This window comes from Acanthaster planci, linkage group LG19 (assembly GCF_054643075.1).
Source record: "Acanthaster planci isolate LZ-2023a linkage group LG19, COTS_SCS, whole genome shotgun sequence".
Lineage (NCBI taxonomy): Eukaryota > Metazoa > Echinodermata > Asteroidea > Valvatida > Acanthasteridae > Acanthaster > Acanthaster planci.
In genome coordinates this window covers 9,186,372-9,207,785 of record NC_141795.1, presented here as the reverse complement: position 1 = coordinate 9,207,785, position 21,414 = coordinate 9,186,372, and the positions used below count along the sequence as shown (strand labels likewise).

The window sequence follows — 21,414 nt, the reverse complement described above, 5'->3', positions numbered from 1 at the left end:
GAATAGGCAGGACATTGTACAGTACATGTGGGTAATACCAGAAATTAGGGGTTCATTTTTTGTGTGTCCCTGTCACATCTGACATGATTCTGTAAGTTCAGAACACATTTTCTAATTTCCAGCAGTGATGAATTAATGCAGATTACCTGCCAAACAAATAGTAATAGTTTGGAATCAATTCCGGTGGTATTTCCATGTCAAATAACAAAGCTCATATGTAACAAGGACACAAAAAATCACTCTTTTGGCATGTTTGGACCCCTGATTTCTGGAATTACCCATGTACAAGCATGCATTGTAGCTCACTGTTTTTTGTACATGTATAGTACTAGTGCATTCCAGCACATGAATTCAAACCTGCTCTGAGCTTCCCTATACACTGATACGTGTACATTGTAGGTTATCTCATGGAAAAATGGTGATTTTTACAACAAATGAGTACCTGTCATGCCTGTGGGCTTGTGAAATATTGCTGATTTAAGTTCTGAGGAACTTGAGTCTGCAGTATGCCAAACAGAGGTACATGTATACAGGTCATTCCACGAGGTTGGGGCACAATTTGTGACGGTGTCCTTGTTACATGGGTAACTTTTACCACCTGTCATGACCTGTAGAGTAGGTCATTTACTCTGTAAGAATAACACACACCTCTGTATTCAGCCTTGCAAGATGCTTAACAATTTAATTTGGAATCCACATGCAGGGAAATACCGGGTAGCTTTACAGAACCCATGTATGTGTAACAATGGACACCGTCACAAATTGTGCCCCAACCTCATGGAATGACCCATACAGCCACTGTGAACTTGAAAAAGACGAGTATAAAAAAAGAAAAGACACAAGCCAAAAAGCCTTTTCAAAAAACCTTTACTGCGATCCGCTTGTATAATGTACATGCATGTATACCACAAATCTGTGGCTTTGATGTGGCACCAATCTGAAACCCAAATGAAGGAGATTAGACATGGAAATAGAAACCGTTGATATAAAGTATGCATAATTAATTACATGTGAATATTGCCAATGTTTAATCTAGATGACAGCCACCTTTTTGGAAAGTCTCTTAAGGTACCCAGGCCCTCTAAGAAGTGCTAAGTTTAGAGCCCATTAATACTTGTACGCCTTCCAAAACAAGGTCATCATTTCTCTTCCCTTTCTGTCAGAAGTTTCATGTAATTGCAGAGAAGGTCCATAACCTCAGACTGTACTTTCACAGCCTTCACAGGAGTTCTTAATTTTGAATATTACATATATGGTGGGAAGCACGTTTCACTCCATGTTCACGTAATCCATGTACATGTACATCATGCATCATTGACATCACCACCTGTGGACTGTAGTGCACCTGAGGGAAGTTGGTTTTGGCAACCATGTACATGTACACTGTATGTTTTGATTTTACACAATGTAAATAGCATAAGTGCATGACTTTTTCTTTCTTTGTCTTTTCTTCACAAGCTTAAAGTCTTTTTTTTGTAATGATAATCAGGACATCAGAGTTAGTCCCATTTACATGCACCGGTACAGTACATGTATGTACATGGATCCTAGTCTAATTCCCAAGCATGCACTCTCTCTATTCCATCACGTCCACAAGCTTCTTGGCCTTCCACATTGCCCCAGCATTGTTTGCTGGCTGAACTGCCTGGTGTTGCCGTGACAACACCTTTTTATTTGAAGAGAAAATTGCCTTGTGTCAAGGGGAGTGTGTGGGAATAGGTTGGCGTGCCGTGGGCGCACATGCTTTATACAGCGTGGCCCTGAGTGGATGATTACTGCCGAAATGCCGAATGATAATGACAAGGGGGATATGTGTACAGGGTGGCACGTACAGCGTAGAGGCTGAGGGAAACATGAGGACAATTACCATTAATGTTAGATGTTGAGTAACTGCTGCCAAGATGTATATATGAATAGTGATATGTACATGCAGGAGGAACCTATTTCAGGTGACTTATGTTTCCACTTTGCACACTGATTACAGTAGATGACTTTCTGTAGTCGTTATGGCACATTTTGAAGAAAAGCTGTACAGTTGCAACCAATAAGGTACAGTGTATGTACAACACAAAATGTACCGGTTGGTGTTTAGCCTGCATAAGGGTTTATCCACTAGGCCGACAGACAAAAGGTGAGGGTTCCCCTTGTTTTCTCTGTTTTCACAGAATGCCGCAATCTACTGGTACATTCAGAATTGGTATCTACATGTAGGTATAAACAGAAAAAAGCCCTTTTTAGCTTGTTATAGTTGAGCTCTGAAGACAAATGACATTGTGTTTGATTTGGATGCTTCCATATTTTTGAACAGCAAAAAAATCAGAGAAAACATGTTTTTCCTTAGAGGTGCTCTTTAATTATAGCAAAATCTAGTACTTTTCCTTCAAGTGTTTCTTATTTTAACTTGATGTATAAGTTGTACATGTATTGAATTGCTTTTGTGGGAATTCAAATGTAAGTTGAGGGACAAATTCTCAAAAATCAATTACCAAAGTTTCAAAGAAAACACTGCAGAATAAAAATAAGATATCAATAAAAATTAATTCTATTAAACAAATAAACCATATGTAAATGAAAGTAAAGAAGACGACGAAATCACGACAATAATTAACTTAAATGTAGCTAAAACCAATTGAAATTAACTCCACTCACAGAGTGTAAAATTAAGTATCCTACATGTAAGTATTAAGTATCCTCCATTTAAAAAAGAAGACTTTCACAATTTCTTTTAAACTTCAACTCTTCGATCCCTTTTCTTCTAATCAAATATTTTCTTCCTTTCCACTCACAAGTGCCGACAAGTGTCGATATATTAATTTAAAGCAACTTATTGACTGATCGATAAGGAATTAAACATTATGTAAAAATGTCTGTGGTGGGCCCACCAACTTTTGATCTGCACTTCCCACGATCCTCGGTCATCTTCCTGTCATCACTCGGAAGTGGTTGCTGAACCATACCCCTCGTCAAGATTAGTGTCTGCCCGCTACCGTCTTGCTAGTTACACACCTGGTAGGTGCTGTCTGTGCTTTAACTCTCCGTTTGGTGGGTTGTCTGGGTTAATTGTTGGCCCAAAAATATTTGTCTGAGCTCATCGTCTCTACGGCCTAGTGTTCTGAGCCATCTGGAAATTACCAAATTTCACTTAAAGTTTCAAAACCCTAAATACTCAATACTTCAATCAAAATACGTGTATGTGTTCATATGATTTTGTTCTGGTAACATTGACAAACATCGTTTTGCATCAAATTCCTTAAAAAGGAAATAACCTGAAATTACTCAAAAACTACTTGCTCTAAATTCAGTTTAGTCCTTCATCATAATTTTACAATATCCATATACATAATTACATGTATTTCAAGTAACATATCTCAGAAAGAAAATGACGCATCAGTGACGTCATGGAATTTAAAAGAACAAAAGGCTCTATGCAACCGTTCTCACAATCTGGATAAATTTTTAAAGTTGACAATTTCAACAAAATATGCACAAAAGTTCAGAATCTCTCAGGATATTTCTTCTAGAAGACATAAACAGATATATACTCACGATAGATTGAGCTAATTTGGTGGCTTAGAAAGGAAAAATGTGACACAATCTGCAGCAGGTTTGTGTCACCCGTGGCGTGCAAATGGTCGTCCAAATTTTTCGGCAGCTCTCCCACAGTAGCGGTCACACTCAATTGGCAAGCAGCCACAATCACACTTAACATAACAATCACTCCTTTCATTTTCACAACTCAGAATCATCATTCTTTCTTACATTGGTTCATTCAAAAGAAAAGGAAATACACACAGGTGTTCTCTTTGAGAGATCTTTCTTTAAAACAAACTAAAGAGACTTATCTTACTGTGGCTGTTGGCATAAAATACATGTACATCCAAGCCTACAAAAGTAAATGGCACAAACTAGACTAACTATGCAAAAGGGAATCTTAATATGGCATCAGCTGTGACAGCTTCAAAAACATGTTTCCCTAGATACGTACTTGCTGTAGGAATGTTGCCATGGAGACAGTTACCACTACATGTACATGAGTAATTTCATAAATTAGGGGTCCATTTTTGTGTGTGTCCCTGTCACATCTGACATATGATTTTGTAAGTTTAGAACACATTATCTAATATCCGTATTTTCTAATTAATGCAAAATACCTGCCAAACAAATAGTAATAGTTTGAAATCAGCTCCGGGGATATGAATTTTTTTAAAGGTCAGATGTGACAGGGACACAAAAATGTCACACTTTTGGACCCTTAATGTCTGGAATTACCCATGTGTTCTCAACTACGAAGTGGATTTGATCACAGAAACATCAATTTCAAGGCAAATTTAGTAAAGCATCTGCATACGTGGATCCACTTCCCTTAGGCATGTTAGGGCACGCCCTTTAAAATACATGTAATAGGCAGGCTAGTAAACACATGTATCTTTACACTATTCCTTAAGCAGTCACTTGGGTTGGACATGTTGGAAGACTAAACAGAATGAATGTCTGGTGTTGAGATTTGTTTGAATAGTGAAGACATTCAGTGACTCAGTAAAACAGCAAAGGTTGAAACATGTACACACTGTACATGTACACTATACATGTGTACATGTAGGTGAATGAATGTGCAAATCTTTTTTTATGAACTTTGTTAATTTACATTGTTAATTTCACCTTTTAGGTCAAAAATAATGTGCATCACATGTAATTTGTACATGTCTTCATCAACTTTGTTTTCAATTGTGGTTTTGGTACATGTACGTATTTTTGATGTTAATTTGATGCCGTTGGGGTTTTTATGCTAATGAGATTTCTGTGTACTGTTACAATGTATTCCTTAGCAAAATTATTCTGTGTTGTAAAGAAAACCTCAATGTTACATTGGTACATGTACATGCCCCAAGTCTCCTTTCTGTTGTGGTCCATTGTTGTTTAAACGCATAGCAGTATACCAGTGAGCAGCAATGAACCAGTGAGCAGTCCTTTCTCATAGATGAGCAAATGCTGGTCAAATCACAGTTTGGGTAGAAACTCCACAAACGAACCATTTCTTCCCTGATTGACATCATGGCAAAAGTGTTTTCAGTTGTCCTGAAAAGCATGGACATTTTTGAAAAAAAAATGCACTTTTCAACAGGTACATGTATAATTACTGTAGTTTCCGTACACATGAGGAGTGTGTAGTCACCGAGAAAGCATGTGTGAGAAAAGTTCATCACTAGCCCTTTAAATTCAGGTCTGCACCTGTAGTCTGTCCAAGCTCGACTTATCGGTACCAAATGCATCTACATGTACCCCTATGTACAATCAGAGCCTTTGTTTTATCAGCCGCATAAATTTGTGTAATTGGAGTGTACATACAGTACCATTGTAATACGCGTATTTGCAAGGTCAGTCGTCATTCAATTTTCCACATGCACATGTACATGTATCCTAATTGAAGACAGCTCTTTTGTCTTCTTTGGACTCTGTTATTGTATAGAAAAAAACTACCGGTACAAGTGATGACAGAGATGTACATACATGTAGATATACATTGTACATGTGTATGTCTTGTTGCGGCAAAACATACAAGGGCGTTTACAAATAGCTTTGTTACTGTTGACATCGTAAGAATGTTTGCTTTCTGTGAAATTACAGGTATTTTGTGTGCTTCAATACTTTCAAAGAATACAAGGCGTACATGTACATGTGCCATACAGGGGACAGGTTGACACTTGACCATCCTTACGACTACGTACAAACTATCTTCTGTCAAGATTAGGGACCCAGGGACCCTTGAAATTGAAGAAAAAGAGGAACCGTACTATACACTGTAACTAACTATGTTTTTTCAGGAGTCCACTTACTAGTACTAAGGCCACTGTTGGAGATCTTTCATTTGTTTATGCTGCTTTGGAATAACTTACGATACTATTTTTTTGTGGAAGCTTTTCCTGACACGGTACACTGAGTCTCAGCAAGTAATGGGTTTTGTGATGTGCAGTTATGCACCGTTAACTGCGCAATGAAAATATAATGTCCATTTGTACACGTACATGTATACATGTACCGGTACATGTAACTTTTGTATCAACTTTCAAAATACATGTATGTAATACATTTCAAATAACAATTTGTCAACAATTGGAAACAATATTTGGGGTATTAATTGAATATTTACTCATCCATCAGTGTTTTTAAGCATATAGGGAGATTTATGCTAATTTTGGGTAAAGATTACGAAAGGAACAGTGAATAATGTGTGCTTCCTACATGTAAACACATGCTCTGACGATAATTGATATTTCTAGAAAAATATTTAAGGGTGTTTACAAGTCAGCACCCCATGTTAAATTATCTCCAAATCTGTGGGATAGTCAGTGAAGATTTGAATCTTATCAAATAAATCAAGTTTGAATTTACTCAAAAGTGCGGAAAATTAATGGCAGTGCAAGCTGTGCTATAGTACGGTAGTTGTGTCAATCAAAACAGTTGGTGACTGGCAGACACTTGATGTGTCACAATTTCCGCACTGAAGGAACCTTCCAGCCCCAAACCACACACACACTCTACGCTCTCCAAGAATGAAAGCTGCCACTTCACTCTCTGTTTTTGACATGGGCCAGTTTTTTTTTTTTCACCTGAGTGCAACGATAGGGGGACGATCTCCTCCAGCCCATTTTTTTTAGGGGGGACGGGGACTGGGAGGGCATATTCCTCCTCCCGACTCTTGGCACGGGCAGGGCTTAATAGACCACTCTATTGATGGCACCCCATTTGAAAATTGTTCTTCTGCCGTTGCCTCATTATGGAAAGCCGGGAGTTTGGATTTACATGTCACCTTGCAAGGCACAGGTACCTGCACATGTACATGTAGAATATACTGTTGAAAGTAAGGATTTTTTTTTTTCATTTTGGACGCTGTTTTTGAGAAACAGCAAAAATCTGTCACACAAAATGACATAATGCATACATGTGTACGTACATGTACTGGCAGCCTCTGCCTGAGATGGACAGTGTTGGCTAAAGATGACCTCTCACATTACCACTACTGGCTATGATAAAAATAACGGATCGTACTGGACATCACAGTAATATTCATGACTGCACAGTGCATGCCACGGCATTGTGCGCCTTAACAGGGTACCGTCTGGCTACTTTACAGATGCTTTTACAAGTAGAATTAGTTGGTTGTTTGCCCTACCCTACTCAAATATAAAACAAAACAAATGCCCCAGCATTTTTGGCTTTTTCGCAACTTTGCGAAAAAGACATTCTTTTTTTTTCTTTATTTTTATGTGGACCTTTTTTGGCAGGGCCCCAACCTAAAAAAAAAATTTAACTGGATGGGTATTGACATCGGCGATCGGGTACCAAGTATACACGTAGGGTTACATCTTGGTGATATTCTTGTAAAACCACTGAGGAAGATTCCTCCATGGTAAAATTAATTGTCTTGGGCCTTTATTGTGATTGGACAGAGATTACCAGTAGTAGTAAACATGTACATGTGTATATGCAGAATTTCTTTGGTTTAGAGGAAAGCTGTCTACCTTGATTTGTGTGATACTTACTGAGTGCTTTTGCCGGCTGTATTAATGTGAAACCCATGCATGTACATGTATTTATTCTTTGTATTGTGCACAAATCTTTTGTGAGACTTCCATCTGAGACTTCCATCTGGGCACTGGCCATTAAACCGGCACCAGAGTACCGGTACATATAATTTTCCATCTGCTGATTAGAGGTGGTCAACCTGCCCATTGGCTAACTACTTCTAACCACAACAGGCTCATCTATCAGGGCAGTCTCTGTCTCTTCACTGCTACAGAAACTAGCACAAACATTTTCTGCACGACCTGGGCTGGATGTTTGCGTTGTCTAGGAGGGAGGACGGTAACCTTTGGACCTTCTCCCCAAAGACTCATCCGCAATCCCTGCCCGCGCTTTCTCTTTCGCTGCCCACCCTGCCCATAAATGCATTCATTTGTTTCTGCATGATTTCCATGTTTTCTAGTAGCAGTTTACTCAGGTGCATGTACGTGCATATACCGTACATTGTACATACATTGTACGGAGTTCTTTATGGCCTAACTGTTTCAAATTTATTAGGGGTACTATGCACTCTGTCCGTTTCCCAGATACAATCAGAATGCAAAGCTATAAAGACATACATGTAGTAAAGATGGAGTGTACCATGAATACCTCAACTAACGGCATGCTCATATCTTGTTGATTACACCTGCTGTCTATAATTTCAATGGCTTTTGTATATCTATGGGAATCTGTGTATCTATATATGCATCACAGTGCATGCATGTTCAGGTACAGTGCATGTGTACATGTACTATGCACATGAACTTCACAAACTAGACCAAAAAAGTGGAGTGTCCTGATAACTGTCTTGTTGCTTTTGTTGGAACTGTCCGTGTTGAATGGAAATCTGGAAATAATTTACCTATTCCTGTTTATTTTTTATGGGAAATCATTGCCAGTCTGTGACATCATGAAATTTAGTGTAACTTGGTAGACTGTGTAGCCTAGAAAATTGGCTCGTCAGGGAGGAACTCAAACTAAACCAAGGATCTTCAAGGGAAAAGCCGCAGGGAACTGAATAAATAAGGACACAGATGCTAATTCTAGATTTTGAAACAAACAAGCAAAACTGTAACTAACATACGTATACATGTAGCTACATGTACGTGTACACTGCATAATACTCCCGCGTCCGCCGACCTACATGTACATTTCCATAAACCTCAACATAGAAGGTTACAATATCAATAAATACATGTATTAACCACATGCTGCCGGGTGCTTTAAAAATGCAGTGCACACATACGGAAGATTTTCAGTATTCAAATTCTTCAAAAATTCATCATTTCATTTCATGGACGTTTACACCCACACAAATGACTCTTTGGTGGCTACTCATAGCTGAAAAGTAACCCTCCGTTGACTCCTGAATATTTCAGCCAGGCCTGCTGCCCTTTAAAGAGAGCCCAGAATTGTGAGGTGTTGCATTTTCCTCTGTCCCCAGTGAATGCGAGTGGCATCTTTTCAAACGCGGCTGGATTAGCAGGCAGCAGTGCTGTGTCGCTCATCGATGAGGCCCTGGAGCACTTTTGTCCACGGTGCCAATCTGCGGGGGTGCGCTATGCCCAAAACAGCGGTTTACTGTTTAAAAACAGTGACGGATTACCTTCGAAAATGCAAGCAACAATGATTCCCAGCAGCAGGTCTTTTGTACCGAGTACAGTCTGTTGTACACGAACCAGCTCTTTTGTCCCATTTCGGGCACTGGTGCTCTGCGTATAAACCTCTGGTGCTCGAAACGGGATTCCCCAGTAGCGTGGTTAAGGACCTACAGTGTAAGCTATGGGATACAAGCAGCTGATGGATTTCTCAATCCGATGTTTAAGGTCTTGTAACACTTTCAAGCGGAAACTTAAATTTTATCAAATGCAATTCATGCATCCCAATCTCTAGTCTTCGTTTGATGTGTGATCAAGTATACTGTGTGTAACCCCCTCCCGGCAGCCCTCTCATTCGTCATTATTTTTATTTGATGCTCATTTCGTCCAGATAATGTTTTCCCAGTTTGTATTTTGTTGTGTCTTTTGTGTTGTCTTGTAATGGCTTTGCTTAATTGTACATGTAAGCTTTTGCCACCTCTAGAGGCCTTTTTATCTCATACATTATTCATGCCTGAACAATATACATGTATTTTGGAGGAAATAAATATAATTGAATTGAATATACATGTGCATGTACGGTACATGTACATTGTTTACATGTACTGTATGAGTACGTGCACGATAGTACTGGTACTTTGAGTATTGAAAAGCGAATTTTGCCACTCCCGAAACGAATTCCTCTCAAACATTTCCTTGTTTGTTGTTTACATTCTAGTATGTGCCTCCATGTCAGCCCAGGATATTGGTTCATGTACATGTATGTGTTTATTTAAAATGAGAGAACAAGGTTCAGAAATATTTGGTTTGTTTCAGTCAGTGAAAACTTTATGGCCTGGCAGGTGCATTATTTTCCAACAGTTGTGAGTGGTTTTCTTGTGCCGGTAGGGTAAATTACTCAAGAATGGCATGCTTTCAGTTGAAGCCACATTGACAGTGGCTGTCTGTCATGGACTGGTATACTGTACGGTAGCCCATTGTCTATCTCAGTGAAATCTAATATCACTTCAATGTCTCGAACTAACGGCTTCCCCTATTTTGTTGATGCCGGTATTTTGTGCAAAGGAAATTAAATCATTCACTCATTTTTTTTTCAGTCAATTTCATTCTATAAACCAACAGTGGTTTACTTTTCTTCAAGATGTACAGTTGTAAGTTGAAAGTACTCTGGTACATACTAGTAAATGTTGATAATTGTAGATGAATAAATGAGCCTACCTTTCGGCAGAGGCAATTGATAAAGACATGAACTCAGCAAAGTATTTTGTGAATGACAGCAGTACATTGGCCATTGAAAACCAGGTATTTACAAGTGCCTTGTTGCCGGTAGTAACCCCTAGCAATGCTTTTTCTTTCACTTACCATTCCAATGAGGAACCACCGGTCTTTGCAGTACTTCGCAATTAAAAGTTGACCTGGGAATGGACAATTCATTCCACACTTTTCCATTCCCCTAGGAGTTCATTGTCATTTCACAAAAGTGAAAACAATTTCCCACAAGTGGGAAACATTTGCACAACTTTTCACTCTAGTGGGAGACATTTTCACCCCTTGTGAAATGCGAACATTATCTTGAATGTTACTTTACCCAATTTCCCCTTCCCACTCACACTGTTAACTGTTAATTGCAATATACGTGTACATGTACATGTACCAATACATCCTGTGTGTTCATGTAGGGGACTGCCAACTCCATCGAAATAAAGACTGCTCTTGCTTTGAGCCTTCACAGCTGTAGTGGCTGAGGGAACAACGCTAAATATGCCAGAATTAAATAATTCCAGCATTTTTCTGCCCAAAAATCTTTGGTACATGGACCAATATAGGTACATGTGCATACCGGTGCATACACAGTATGTACATGTACATGTACATGTAGGTACATGTACAGTACATGTACATGTAGGTACATGTACAGTACATGTACATGTACATGTAATGATTCATCACTGTAATTTGGGCATGTGGCTTTTGGATAAACATTTAACTGAAATACATACAGTTGACATCGTACCGAATTGAAGAACCAAGCACTTTATGGACATGTACGTGTACCGTTACATGTACATGTACATGTATGAATCCTTACATGATAAGTATCGTATATGTACACGATAACTCAGAAGTGCACGTCCTATCCATTTGTGTGCAGGGAAGGGGTGTAATCATACATGTCGCCTCTACATCTTAAGTTTGGTGGATCGGAGTTCGGCCGCCACCTTGATTTTTATTTTCCAGACTGTTTTCCAAGGTTTAATAAGTGAATTCTTTCTATGGCTAAGAAAATAGGGGAAACCAGTCTGCGCAAGCAAGGTTTAAGGAATAATCGGTCAATTTCATCCTTTTGTTTACGGGTTTTGGGGGGGATTATTCCAAAAAGATCGCTGCTGTGAATTAGATTATTTTAGCAAAGAAAGGATGAGATTTGTTATCAGCATTAACAGGGCCACTTCCCAGTCTTTTTTTACTGTATTTCTTTCTTTTTTGAGACAGGCGTAGAGAGATTATTAGGTTGATGTAGCTTTTGATACATTGGTAGACATACTGGTACCAATGATTGTGCAGATACATGTAGGAGCTTCCTAGAAAGTTTGTGTGAAATTTGCTTAATTTTCAGGTTACAATTCTTAACTACCTGTAGGAAGTCATCGCTGGTCTCATGCAAAGTCACGAAAGTGGATGGGTAACGCTTGTCAACACATAACTCGCCCGCGGGGCCCATTAGGCTAGTGTTTCCCAGAGAATGGGAGTTTTGAATCTCTATATGGGGAGCTTGCACCCAAGGGCTTGTTTGTGTATATTTGTTTCTGGGTTTTGTTTCTAATTCACTAAAGAATTTAAAGTACATGTATACTGGTGATAATTTGCCGTCTCACCTGTTTTTTTCTCTTTGTGTTGTGGAAAACAGCATATTTTCTGTGCAATCTTTCTGCACTTCATCAGTCACATTTTTTGGTTCTTTTATACTTATTTATCGCAACTACATGTAATTACAAAGAGTCCTGGTCTGTGTCGTTCTTCTTCAAGCCATGCATGACCGGAGAAGGCAGATTTCACTTTTAGTTTTCGGGGGTTGAATTCTTCTTAACTTTGTTCCTCAAAGAGTTCCATTAGGATTTGAATGTTCTCTGCATCCAGTTCTTTTTCTTCTTTGTTGGATAGTGGAGATCGATTTCAGTTGAACTTATCATGTATGGTACATACATGATACATGTACATGTTGTTATCCTGTATGTACACGATAGTTATCCTATATGTACACAATAGTTATCCTGTACGTACACCATAGTTATCCTGTACGTACACCATAGTTATCCTGTACGTACACCATAGTTATCCTGTACGTACACCATAGTTATCCTGTACGTACACCATAGTTATCCTGTACGTACACCATAGTTATCCTGTACGTACACGATAGTTATCCTGTATGTACACGATAGTTACATGTACTTGTATGTACATGGTAGTTATCCTGTATGTATTGTACACAATTGTTATCATGTACATGCATATACATGATAGGGACAAGATTTTTTTATTATCATAGCAGTAATAAAAAACATTGTTGAGAAAGACTGATAAAATGTTTTGCTTCTTTGTGAGAACCAAGAAAACAGACTCTGCATTGTGAACTTCGCAGACAGGACAAAGTCCCTAATTTGGCGATCAGCTGTCAGCCTTTTAAAGTTTAAACCTGATATTCTGCTAAGTTTTCTCATCAAACATTTGCTGACTCTCAATCTCAGAAAAAAAACCAGGTATGCACGTTGTACAGCTGACCGCTGCATGATTATAGCTTTACCGTTCCTGCGGCAGATTCTGTGGTCTAAATTGAAATCAACTCAAAGTACGGCCTGGCCAACTGCAGGCAAAAAATGATTAGTGTTCATGGAATTGATGTTGGCCACTTTGCATATGTACAAGTTAAATACGGAATGCTGGGATTTTTTGGCCTGGTCTAATGAGATGAAACTCGCACTGTGACTACCGGACCATATTTATATTATTAAGTACCAGTACCTAATTTGGTTACTTGATTAATTGATTGATGAGTAGGTTATTCAAATACAATTTCATTTAATCAAAAAGCGCCCAGCCAAAGAAAACGCTTTCATTCAAAAGGCACAAGAGAATGGTCAAAATACTGATATCTTGAATATCTCAAATATTTCACGTACATGTACCGGGTACATGTTTGACACTTGGTTCAAAGTACAAATGTACGTGAATGATAAAGATAATTTGGCAAAATTTTTCTTTTGATTTTTACATGTTGATCATAACTGGGATGTTTTGCACAAACCTTCAGTGATTCAAGACTATAATAATAGACACACGACAAGGATTTTCAGTGGTTCCAGCTTTACAGAAATTCTGTGGATGAAGAGACGTGTGTGAGATAGGAGTGCCAGGCAGCCCATTAAGGTTGTGCTAGAGGTTGCCATGGAGATGGCCAAGAGCCTTGTAATAACAAATGAAGTAGTCATTTGTAGTAAACTTAGTGTGAAATGCCAGCGGCCAGGTCGTTGGTGCAAATGATGCCGAGCACAATATGATGAATTGCACTGAGCGTGCCAAAAAAGGTGAACCTATTTTTTAGACCTGTGCATGAGTGTTTGGATTACAACATGTTTGCACTGGTACATGTATGCGTCTAATCTTTCCGTGCATGAATGGAGGAAACCCTTCTCAGTGGTACATGTAAGCTACGGTACCTGCAGATAAAAGAGGAACTTTGGGAGCTGTAAGCATTTTGAGAATTTTGTAAGACCAGTTATTTTGGAAACCGAAATAGATATACCGGTATGTATGCCTAACGTACATGTACATGGAACTGTATTAGTGTACATGTACCAATAGCAAAATTTGCCCATTGCTTTTGCAGTTTATAATATATACCTGCTCAAGTGTGTATTTTGTGAAATACATGTGCATGTGTACATAAATGGACATGCATGTACCAGTACTTAGTACATGTTTCCATCCATGAGCAGTGTTACGTTGTAACTCAGAAAGGTACATGTAAAAGGTTCACCAATATGCCACATGAATCATTAACGCAAGGATTTATTGAGTGTACGCTTTCATCATGAATGCTTCATGGATTTCTCTTCTCTACTCTCTTTTTTCAAGGTTTGATTAATCCAGGAAAAGTGGTCGCCCGGTACAGCATCACGTGCTTTGAGAGTTTGTGTTTATAAGAAGCCAGCCACGGTCGTCAGTATAGGTCAGTGCGTGGTACAGACGGCCAGGATGGGGACTGGTGCCAGCAGCGCCTCATCCCGCTCGCCTTCCCCCGAGATGCCGCGGAACAACCGACTGGAGGAATCAGACCGGCGCAAGAACTCCTTTGGGATTGAAGGGGGTGACAAGTGGAAGGGACACAATGTCATCTGCAACGAGGTGGCACCCATCATCATCACAAAGGACTGCTTTGAGGAGTTCCAGTGCACCCTACTCGCCGAGAAACAGGAGGTGACCAAGGGGAGCATAAAAGATGGTCTACCTGAACACACACTAGTCCAAGTAAGTGATGGTGGAGTATCACAGCATTTACCACAATGCATTGATGAGATAGAATTGGGTCAGTCTTGACGCATAATGTCCTGTTTGGTGATACCATTCATTTTTCAGTCGTATCTGTACACTTTCTTCTATTCATTGTTTACACAGGAGTTGACAATGAATTAATACCCGGGTGCGGTACTTGTTCCACAAACAAAAGTCTGTCACAAAATTCACGATGGTCACTGAATTCAAATGGATTAGAATCTACTGAAATCACAACAGCAGCAACCTGGATCGCATCAAATGTTCTTAAGATTGACTCTTGGATTATCACCTACCAATATCCTGTGTGATTTTAAAAGGTTCCTTCCACTTTTTATAGAAATCAGGGCAGCTTGTGATAATAAAAGATGGATGTCAGCTCCAACAAAATGCTGAAGCACAAGTTAATGAATCTGCTCATAAATTCCATGCACAGCCATGCTTTGCATGCAAATGAAGTACAGGTAGAAGTGAACGCACTATGCGTAGAAAGTCAAGGTCTTGGAAATAATTTTTTTAATTTATATTTTTATTACACTTTCCACTGACCAGCATAAATGACACCATAGCAAAGTACATGTAATCAAATTAAAACACTGCAAAATACAACACTAAAAAACAAAGAATCAGAATAACAGGATTAAGATAAAACAGGTGTCTAGCACCTCCACAAGGCATATTCTACCACTGAAAAACAAGATTGTTAAAAAAGGAGGGGGGTTGCTGGGCACAGGAGTGACGAAAAAGGGGAAAATACAAAGGAAAGCCGAGAGAAATCAGAATTGAACAGAACTAGAACAGAAGTGATAATATTAAGTGTATGACTGGCAAGTGGAATTGTGCTTGTACATGGTGCCTTGTGGGGTGCCAGAACAATGGAAGGTACCCCACAAGGCTAAAAACTGGCCTTGTGGGGTACTAAAGTGGTACCCCACAAGAATTTCACAAAATAGATATTTCAAATTTACTCAAAAAGGAGGAATTTTCCAGTGCCATTCATTCGTCGCAAATTGAAGTGTTTTACATACTGTATATAAAGGACATACGGTCAAAATTTCAACCCAGGAAACTGAATTTGGTTGAAATGGAAGTGATTTGAAATTTTTTCTGTGTTGTGTGGGAGTTTTGTACACGAGAACAAAGGAAATACCCCACAAGTATACATATGGATGTGGGTGCACAGGTACACGTACATGGACATGGACATGTAAATCAAACTTGATACTGAAGTGAGTTTTTATATTGTTCATGTGTACAATGTACATGTTCATGTATTTATACATCTTCTCTACCTGGTACATGTAGAGTTCTTACATGCGCATGTGTTTCTTGCACAGGGAAAGTACTTCATGGTAGCTGACCAGTTCAAAGGAATTGATAAGATGAAAACGACAGAAAAGCAAGGCGCGCCCAACTTCAGGAGAGCTGGAGGAGGATTTGCGGTGTTTGGCATGGGTCAGCCTACAGCCTTAGGACTGGCCAAAGTTATGGACACGCTTGGACAAGAAGGCTGCTCAGTAAGCTGGCATTGTTGTGCCTTTTTCTATCATGCTGATTTTTTACAATGAATTTAGGGCAGTTCCACGGTGTCGGACGTACATGCAGTGCACATTTCAGGCACTTCAACCGTGTGAATTAAGAGACTTCTATGTACATGTGTAATCCTCCCGCAGATTTTCATTGTGATAAAAGGCATAAGTTGGTACGCTGATTAAGTAAAACTTTTACCCACTCAGCATGATTACCCTGGTAGAAACTGACTCAAAACACCATGGTGTCAGACGTACTCAGGGAAAGGTCTTTTTTTTTTCAATTTTTGCATCTCAAACTCTGTCATGTGCAAGGACTTAAGGCTATCTTTTTCTGAAATTACTTAAAATTAAAAGCAATCAGTTCAAACCTGAGCTTACCGGTATCTCATTTCACGTTTTTCACGAAGGGCTTTCTGAACTTTTCAAGCAAAAAGAAACTCCAAAATCTATCAAAACCAACTGGAAAGAAATTGGATAATCAAGTATTCAATGAAACGGAATGACAGAAAATACTATTCATAAAGATATATATGTCTGCAAATTTTGCGAGATCAATCAAGTCATGAACTGTCAAACAGTACAACTTTCAAAAAGTTCAGTTTTCTACAGTTGACAATCCTCTTGATGTCTTTGGTTCCAAGTACTATAACGTAAATGGCATCAGCATCAAATTCAGCCAAACGTGAATTTGCGTCAATGACCTGCAACGCTTGGCTAGCTGTACTTGCTGCATGTGGATTGCCTTTCTCCCATAATTATAATGCTACAGACCAGTTCACTTGTAGATTCTAATTGATGTGTGTATGCACATAAATGAGAAGCAACAAGCTTGAGCAGCCCATTGAAAATGTACAGGGGCATAAATTTTGACATTTTCTCTGAGCTTCTGCACTTTTTTCAGTTTAGTCTTTGGAAAAGACTCTAAAATCATTATACAGTGTAGCCTTTACTTTTTGTCTGAAAAGATTTTATACTGCAAGATATGAACCAAATTTGCTTTCTTCCTGAATGCATGAGAGTACAGGGCTCCTTTTTGACGATGTCCCATTAAGTATACAATTTGTACTTCAGGGCACTACATGTACAATGTACATGTACAGAGGCACCTACTTTGAACCATGAATTAGACTTTAAATTGCTTTAAAATGAGAGTTATTGGAAATACATGGTACTCCCTTGATGCCATTCATCAACAGAACCATTATTATCCTTCTGATGTCAAATGTTTTGCCACTTACCGGTACATCTACGGTACCTCTTGGACCGAGAATGCTGGATGGTACCCTAATGTATTCTGTTGCACAATTTGTGGTAATTTGTAACTCGCAAAGAATGGAACCGTACCGGACTCATTTCTTTTGACCGCAGGCACTTTGAAAAAAAAAATTTTTTTTTTTTTACTTTGTTCTGCAAAACAGCAAATGTTCCTCCCAAACCAAATGTTATGGCTACATGTATAACGATTTTAGAGGGTTTCTGAAATTTGAAATTTGTGCCCCTGTATATTTCAATGCGTCACTCAAGCTTTTTGCCTCTACATGTACATGTACTTGCCATTTATACGCATGCACAAATAAATTGAGATTTATTGGTGGTCTGATCTATTAGGAAGTGCTTGTCCCAGTCGTCAAATGCATGCAAATAAGGAAGCCTATTTGGTAACTGTTACAAAAGCGTGGGGCCGTATTTACAATGTATGTGTATACCTGCAAATAAAGTGTACAGATGATTAGGGGTTTCTGTGCATTGTATGGGCATTGCACTGCCAGCAATTTATGGTTTTGCCGGTGTCAGACAGACATGTACCATACATGTGCAACATTGTACAGGGTGTCAGACGTGCACATCCAAAACCTTTGCTGATGTCTAGGAATAGAGCACTTTTTGTGTTTTGTATTGTAAATTTGGCACTCTTGTCTCAAAGGATGTACATGAATCATGGAAATAAAACTTTACTCACTCATGTACATGTACATCAAATCGGTGTTGGACGTACATGTACATGTGCATACGAAAAGTAAGTTTTCTAAAATGATACATTACTTAAAATTTAAAAAGAAAATGGAAATTCATTTCTGTCAATGTTTACTTACTGGGGCACTCTTCAAACTGTTACAAAACTGGAGCAAAGAATTTCTACATGTAATTTCTCGGCACATTTACAACTACATGTAAGTTTTCAGAGGCAAATAATGGATAAATTCTTGAATATTGTTAAAAATGATGTATGTTTCAAGAAAGTACATGTACATGTACATACCACCAGCTTCAAAATGATATACATTTGCATTTGGACCATTTTGAAATTTTGACCCCGTGGTTGATGATTCTGTGGAATTGCCCTTTACATAGAAGAGGACCAACATGTGAACAGGTGAATCATTAACATGTACATTGTACATGTATTCTCACTGAAAAGAATGTGATGACTACGTATCATGCATGCATGTAAACACTCTTAAGATGACAGGGAACATTTCTCAGCTCAGCCAACTGTTTGCCAGTGATCACTTTTGCCTGAAAATTCAACTGATTTAGTTTTTCTTTCAGAGAGAATACAGTGCATGTGTACATGTATATTTCATGTTTTGAAATGCTGTACGACTGGTGTATATTGGCAAACAATTCAAAAGTGGAATCAACTTTTTAATGTTCATGCGCTGAGCTTCTGACACAGCCTACCAGTACATGTACATACATGTAATGATATTTGGTCCATAGAAAATCATGTCTAGCCATTCCCAGAGTCCGAAGTGTAACATTTGAAATGTTTGCCTCCCAAAGGAACTCATTGTGGTCTGCATTCGAGAGGAGCCTGTTCTCTTCCTCAAGAGAAATGAAGACTTTGTGTCCTACACACCCAGGGAGCGGGAGAAGCTGTGTGAGAATATCTATACCAGAATAGCCACCTCACTGGGTATCAGCAACAATGAAGTTGCCCTACGGAAAGAGGTCAGTCAAATCTCAATCTCAGTCAATTCCCAGAGGGCGTGTTTGTTTCACACAAATCCCGATTTCAATCTGTCTTTGGTTCACTGATACTAAAACCCGCTTAATGGATGGAGTTAGCCAGCGTTGGGATCACTGATGAAAATCCAGTGGGAAACAAACAAGCCGTGAATTTGTCCTGGTGGTCACTGTGTATGACCTCTACACTTAACAGTTGTTGACTGCTGTGATGCGGGATATGACATTATGAACACCTTCAAGGATACATAGCACCCTTGGCTTCACCTCAGGCGCTATGCATCCCTTCGTATCCCATGTCACATGCGGTCAACAATTGCTTTGTCACATCTCTGTCTCGATAATTTCATTCACTTGCTTTTCTATACATTTAATGAGGGAAATTCAAGGGGACAAAGAAATCTTTGATCATTCACAGTTAGTGATCCCTGCATTATCTTGTACACGGCCGGGAATATGTGTGGGTGGGCATACGCGTGCGATATCATCATACACTGACTTATGTGATGTCTAGTGTGACAAGCAGTTATGTTGCCCTGTCATGTGATTGTTCTGAGCCAATGAAAAGAATGGGATTTAGATAACTTGCACATTGGCGTATATACATGTACGTTTCCTGGCTTGGAATTTAGTCAAAATACGCAGCATAAAACCTCATGCAGAATGTAACATATGCTGTGATTTCTACTCTAGAAAGAGTACCATAAATTTCTGGATTTTTCATGTTTCATCAATTACGCCCTGCCCAACAAAGTAACGTTCGTAGCAGATGCTATTGAAACTGATTTGTTCATGTTCATCTATGTACAGTACATGTATTTCCTGATGCTCCGTGCATTATTCAGAAAATCCCAAATCGACAGGAAAGACCCAAAGTGAAATGTGTTGTAGACCGAAATGGGCTACTGCGCACGCGTTGTGCGCATGGATCATTTTGAGTACAAAAACATGGTCACCAGGCACCCTGAAGAAATGATGCAGTAAAATTGGTTTGTAGCCCGCGAGGACCACACAGTTTTCATCAATTTTTGAGTGAATGGATAGGCTTTGAGTTGCCTGAACTCTTTATCGATATTTCTGCGAAAAACATGAACGTTTCTGCAAGTTTTGATCTGCTAAAAACAGGCTTTTATTTCCAGGTATCATTTTTTGGAAAATTTAGATCTGAAACACTGTAGAAAGATTGAGGTTAAGATCGTGAGTGTGAGCACATTTGACTGCCAAGCAATAAAGTGCAACTTGACTTTCCAAATGGCCACCGCTTGGCGTGTGTGTGCAGTGGCCGGTCAAAATGGCGCTTGCACGGTTCACAGTAGCCTCACATGTACTGCCGTACATGGGCGGATACAAACTTATGTGATTTTGTCTGTGATGTCATGAGTATCACTAAGCACTTTTTTTTTACTGTGAGAGAAATAAGAAGTATTTTTATATTTACTAAGGAAAAAGGACTAACTCTCATAATATGGGTACTCAGTTCCTCCGCCTATTTAGGGAGTACAGTACTCTCCCTCTCATGAAGAAGAACATTACAACACTAAACAATACTGAGGGCAAAAGAGTACTTTACGCTAAGCAAGGAAGTGGGTATTGTGCTCATGGCTTGAAGAAATTTATCTAAACCCCTGAAAAGACAATATTCAAGACATGTATGACTAGAACCAGACATACATGCATGTACATGTATTATAACATATCGTTTATTGGGAGTCAGGTTTACAGGTAGTTTCTTCCTCTGCAGTCCGGATTTAAATCCCACCCAGGCTGACATTGTAGATTGGCTCCTCAGCCCCAATAGTACCCGATTCCATGGCTTCCTCCTCTGATACTGAATATTTTCAACAATACCCTCTTCCCTTTAAGGCCCATTGGGAGAACAGGTTGTGGGGCATTAGCCTGGTTATAAAACCTTGGAATAAATATGCGCTTGGCTGATCTTTTTTTAAAACCAACCCAGGAGAATGGACGTGACTTGCGGCTCTGGCATTATAAGCCTTCAGTCTCCTGAGCCAGTCTTACATGTAAACATTAGTTTAAGACCAGCCAAGCATACATGTATATTTATTCCCATTTATAGATACCTTTTAGTCAGAGATTCAAGAGAAGTCTGTATCATGAATGTTCAACAATTTTGTTGTCAAATTTTACTTTCATTTTCCTGAATACCCCCGTCCATTTATTTTATAGTTGTCTGAAGAATC

General features: G+C 39.1%; 1 protein-coding gene across 3 annotated transcripts in view; it reads left to right on the top strand.

The window, feature by feature from the left end:
• pald1 (phosphatase domain containing paladin 1) overlaps positions 1-21,414 on the top strand; it is a 49,482-nt gene that overhangs the window by 964 nt on the left and 27,104 nt on the right. Inside the window, exons 1-4 of one of the 3 annotated variants that reach the window (XM_087129952.1) lie at positions 1,930-1,949; positions 14,298-14,690; positions 16,052-16,231; positions 19,031-19,198. In XM_087129952.1, coding sequence (XP_086986078.1) covers positions 14,418-14,690; positions 16,052-16,231; positions 19,031-19,198 — 621 coding nt within the window. In that variant the 5' untranslated portion in view covers positions 1,930-1,949; positions 14,298-14,417. Of the gene's footprint in view, positions 1-1,929; positions 1,950-12,872; positions 13,909-14,297; positions 14,691-16,051; positions 16,232-19,030; positions 19,199-21,414 lie in introns of those variants that run through there. The other 2 variants (XM_022245731.2, XM_022245730.2) reach the window with 2 other exon arrangements.